At 38.9% G+C, this 5,417-nt stretch overlaps 1 protein-coding gene across 2 annotated transcripts in view; it reads right to left on the bottom strand.

Annotated features, from left to right (window-relative positions):
* Window positions 1-2,851: 2,851 nt before the first annotated feature.
* The window catches only part of PPP3CA (protein phosphatase 3 catalytic subunit alpha), a 159,629-nt gene continuing 157,063 nt past the window's right edge, over window positions 2,852-5,417 (bottom strand). For both annotated transcript variants that reach the window (XM_026078460.1, XM_026078461.1), the window contains exon 13: window positions 2,852-4,578. In XM_026078460.1, coding sequence (XP_025934245.1) covers window positions 4,385-4,578 — 194 coding nt within the window. In that variant the 3' untranslated portion in view covers window positions 2,852-4,384. The remainder of the gene's footprint in view (window positions 4,579-5,417) is intronic.

Here is a 5,417-nt window from a genome sequence, read left to right on the forward strand (position 1 = left end):
AAACTACTTCAAAATGCCTGTTTTTGTGTTTGATTTTTTAACATTTGAAACAGCAGATTCTCACATTCCTCTATTTGTGAGAGAAGTGGGAAGATTCATGGATCTGACTAATCAGAGCAACAGTATCTTGAAAAAGAAGGGAAACAGATTCCTAAGAACTAAAATTAAAAATTCATTCTGAGCCTAGAATTTATTCCTAAAAATCAAAATAGAAAGATTTTACACTCTGAACTCTATTGCTTCACCAAAAAACCCCCCTCTAAACTGTAGATGGAGATGTGCTAAAAAGCAGCATTTTTCTGTGGTTGTTTTTAGCACTGCTTTCTGACCTCAATTTAGCTGGTCAGGTTTCTCAGGAGAAATCCAAATAATATCCAACCACCTCTAGAGGTTTCAGACAATTGTCCATTGGCAATAAAAACRAGTGTCAAAGAAAATGCTGAAAGAATTTGTATTTGCCTGTGACAGTTAGCAATTCTGACACAAAACTTAAGCAGGGCTAAATCTAGCATAATTTGGTGGAAATCCTGGACAAGATTTTAATATGGTCTTCTTTAGGGTGTATATAGTAAAACCCAACATTCTCAATGTTCAATAGCTGTTGAAAAGGAAAATTAGTATATGCAGAAAACATAGTACATGTATCCAATATACTGTCTCCCATAGTGGGAATACAGTGGTTAAAGTACAGTAAATCCTGGTGTAGGCACCAATGATATTTCTGGCAATAAAGTATCATATTTAATAACAAGGAAAAAACCTGTTCTCTGAGGCGTACTTCAGTGTGTGTGGCATTTCACTGAGTTAGGCCATGAAATCCAAAACCCAGCCTTCAGGTGCACTGAGGTTTTTCTTCAAATTCATCTATAGCTCCTTCTGCAGCAGGAAAAAAGAAGGACGGCTGGAAGAGATGGGGTACCCTGGAACAAGATAACCCTCAAAAAACATTTTTGCCCTTTTAGGAACATTCAAATACAGCCTGGTGCCTGCGCCAGCATTAGCCCTTGGCCCTGCCCCACGTTAGGACAGCAGGCTCAGTCCAGCGAGGAGCTGGGCCCTCTTCCTGGGACGCAGGGAACACCCCTGCTCCTCACACTCACGACATTTCCTTGTCTTCTAGGAGATCCTAGAAAGTTTAAGTGTCTCCTCACTGATAAAACAGACTTTGTGCATTTCCTAATGCACTACTCGGGTTGGGCTACCTTGCTTACTGGCAAGTTCTTTGGTAACTACAGCAGGCATCTGCAAACCCACCACTGAGTTTCAGCATTTATCTTTTGGGCTAAGTTTACCGATGGAGAGGTCTCTCGCAACGCAGGCATGGCTGAGAAGAAAAGCTCCTTGTTCCTCTTCACTTGCTTTTAGGATATGCTGGGGTCCATGTTAAATGAATCCAGATGACACATTGTACTGACAAAACTGTATCCTTCTAAGGACCCTAAACTGCCCTCTGAGAGCTAGCTCAGACAACTCTGCAGAACAGCTTACCTGAGGTAACCTGCAGGTCCTTAGCGAGCAAGTACATGGACGGATCTAGCAAATAAAATGTTTACTTAAACTTTTACCATTACTTTTTGCGGAGACCATTTTCAATCCTCAGATGAACAGTTTCACTGATCAGATGAACAGTTAGACTCTGCATGTCTCTCCCCTTCATGTGTTCTATTTCTATATGATCAAAAATAAAAACCTAAATCTAAAATTTATCTAGCTTTCTAGGCCTAAATATTATGAATTCACTGTATTTTTGCCACCACTCATATTCTGCCAAAATTAGCAGACACTGAGCTAAAAGGGGAAAAACACATAACAAAAAGAGGCACCAAGCCAACAGTTAATAATGCTACCTCAGAGGCGGACTAAAGCAATACCCACAACATTGCAACATTTGGCATTTTTCATCAGTTCTTCACAGGAGGATGGACTGGAAGGATGCTGAGGACAATTAGGGAGAAAATGAAAAAAGTGCAGAGCTTTTACATTTCACATCTTTGACTAAAAAAGGCACTTGAAATCTGATACCGAAAAGCATTGATTTCTTTTTCTTGAAGTAACTTTGCAAATGATGCTAATCTGCCTTTTCAAATACAGGGAAGAGCTGGCTAAGAACATTTCTGAGGTCTATCCATGCCATTTACTTGCTCCCAATGAGGATGGGATGCTTGTCACATACTGTAGTTACATCTTCATAATTCACAAGTCCCAGTGGAAGAGGGCTAACCCATTCCTGCCCTGGAGTTTTGTTTTTACAGTCAGGAGTCCCTTTCTATCAAGTGTATATACTTTCTGTAAATTTACTTAATACTTAAAAATCTTCCTTGTTTCAAAAAAAAAAAGTCTATTATCTTGATTTGTACACAGCATGACTGGTTAAACACAACAGAATATTTTAACAGCCTGCTTTAATTACTGTGTTCAAATATACCATGTCTTAGTCTATGCTGAATGCGCAACAACATTAGGGGGGAAAAAGGCACTTTGCAAGCAGAGGGCACTCCTGATGAGGGAGAAAAGCACACAGAGGACATATGCTTTCATGCGCACTCTATTGTGGGTTACATACTACTCATTTCAGGAAAAAAACAACTCTAACCAGAACTTGAGGGAAAAAAMCAGAAATATGAGGAGTTTGCAGAGGAAGTATTCAGTAACCTAGAACAGTTTGGCAACAAATACATTTTTCCTTAGCAAAGAACTGACCTGGAACTGTGAAATRTGTGTCATTCTTCTCTTACTTGGATGATCTCCTCTTCTCCAAGACAAAAATCAGTAACAAATGTGTGTGTGTGAGTGTGCGCATGTGGGTGTGCGAGTGCTTCTGTAACAGAGGCAGCAAGAAAGGGAAGAGCACTTAAGTTCATGCACATTTTTATTGAGTAGTAATATAAAATGCTTCTTTCATTGTTACAAGTGCATGCTTTGATTGCCAACATTTCGAAGTCAAATTACAAAGGCAAGGCTGTAGGCTGTAGTGAATTACTTGGGCACTTATACAATTGTTAAAAAATATCAATGGACTGCTTTGTTTCTTTTTTAGAATGAACCAGTTGAAACCCGTAACTGATATACAAAGGGAAAAAAGTGAAAAAATTACACATTTTGTGGCACATGACAGAACATAACAAAATGACTAAACCATTATGACATTAACAGTTATCATGCATTTAGAATTCCACATGTAACTACAAACTTATTTAAATTTCACAAGGTTTGCTAAACATGCTACCCATCTATATGTGCACTGACAAGCTTATGTTAAAAACTTTAAGAATACTCTCCCCTTAGATTTTTCAAAGCTTTTTTTGATTACAAAATTTCAAAGGCATTAAGCATTTTTTTTTTTTTTAGAGAATATAAAGTACGCCAGTATACATACATTTCCAGTATAAGTCAGACCACTAAGCGCATTACAGTCCCATACAGGCCTATACAGCCATTTTTTTTCTTAAAAAACATGCATAGGCAGATTTTTACAGAATATAGATGCTTTTCACTGCACTTAATATGGTGTCTTGTTCACTATACTTAAAAATGCACCACTCATAAATATTTAAATTCAGCAAGCCACAACCAAGACTTGATTTACCAAAAMCCCAGAAAACCCCCCAAACCAAACCCCCCTAAATATAAACAGCAAAAAAAGATAAATGTTATTATTCCAGTTTTTGTTTAAACAAAGAAAAGGATAATTGCTGCCAAATTAGTAAGATAAGTGTTATATTTAAAGAAGGGCATTGAAGCACACTAAAGAAACCTGAGGTAAGCATAATCTGTACAAAATTAAACTGTCTCTCTCTCGCTCTCGCTCCATCTCTCTTTTTTGGCATTTTAAACAAATTTCCAACATTCTTTTTTTTCTTTTTTTCTATATTTTTAAAGACTGCCTGATTTATTTCATAGCCATTGTCTGACAAGAGTAGCAAAACATTATCAATAAATAGTCCTTATTTAGTTTGTACATTTTGTTAAAAATGTTTTGATGTTGTCCATGTTTAGTGCTGCAACTGTAAACGTACAATAGTTAGTAAGAAATTAAACAAAGTTTTCATGTCCAGTAACATAATAAAAGGCCTTTCAGTAACATATCTAGAAGTTCCCAATGCAGTAGGAAAACATGTTCATTCCCCTAACTTTGCAATATATACCAGCATTAGCTTTCATTTTTCTACAAGCATTTTAAAGGCATATCCAAAGGAGGTGTCGATCCCCCACCCCCCTCCCACCAAAATAAAGTTTGCGATCTCTTCATAGATGATTTTGTAAACTGAATCCAACACCTGGCCCCCAGAGCAAGTAAGCTATTATCAGAGGCAAGAACATCCAACTGCTGCCGTGCAGCAACCCCGTCGCGCCCTGCAGCTCAACCCCCCCTCCCTGGAAGTGGTCACTGAATATTGCTGCTATTACTGCCGTTGCTGTCAGTGCCATTAGTCTCTGTGGAGATTGCCTTGTTGATGGAGTTAAGGTTGGCATCAGACGGCACATCTCTGCGCGGAGGCATTCGCTCATTAATTCGATCTAAGCCTTTGGCCTCTTCGAAGCTAGTGATCTTATGTTGGGGTGAAAATCCTTTGATAGCTAAATAAAGGATTATTAAAAAGTAAAATTAGCAAAGTAAAACTCTCGGCAGTCTTTCCCCCAACTTAGCCATGAGTGAGAAAGTCCTTCTTTGCGAAGAAGGCAACGCAAACTCTGACAACACGATGGACTCCTTACCGTACTCAGAAAGAGCTGGAGGTTAAGCACCACCGTCTCTTGCAAACCAACTATTTTTTTTCAATAAGATCAGCTTCTGATATTTTGCTGTCCACTGRGGCTCAGCTTAAAATACTAAGAAGCTGACAGGAAACTGCAGTTTGTAATCAGGAACAATGCTTAGGGCACAATAGTGACCAGGTTGTTGTCTCTTTTTTAACTTACAGCCTTAAAAACTTTGTGCCTTGCATAATTAGGCAAAACTCCTGTTTGACTTTGAAAGACCACATGAAAGCCRACAGCACAGGCCAGTTACAGATGGCAAAGCCATGATGTGCCCAGTTTATGTGATACACGTTAAAGCTCTGGGGTTTTGGATGATGCTATCATGTTCGTATCTCAGGCGAGCAGCTTGCTGATCCCTCAGGGTAWTCGCCCTCCCTGACCTCCCTGGACTTGTGGAAAGCAGTTTGTGTCAAACAGCAGTAATGCAGAGCAACATGGACTAGGGATAGCATTATTTTGGCATATATATACCTTTAAACTTTGAAAATACATTGACAACGGACCAAAGTTCCAAGTGGATCTGAGGGGTTTTGAACTGCCTTTCAGCAACAGCATTAAACATGGCCCACTGATCTCGGAAGGCAGCCCCAGGCTCGGAAACCTGTTTGTAGAGCGTGCTTTTTTCTTCTTCTTCTTTTTTTTTTTTTTTTTTTTTT

Source organism: Apteryx rowi, unplaced genomic scaffold, assembly GCF_003343035.1.
Source record: "Apteryx rowi isolate R43461 unplaced genomic scaffold, aptRow1 scaffold_48, whole genome shotgun sequence".
NCBI lineage: Eukaryota > Metazoa > Chordata > Aves > Apterygiformes > Apterygidae > Apteryx > Apteryx rowi.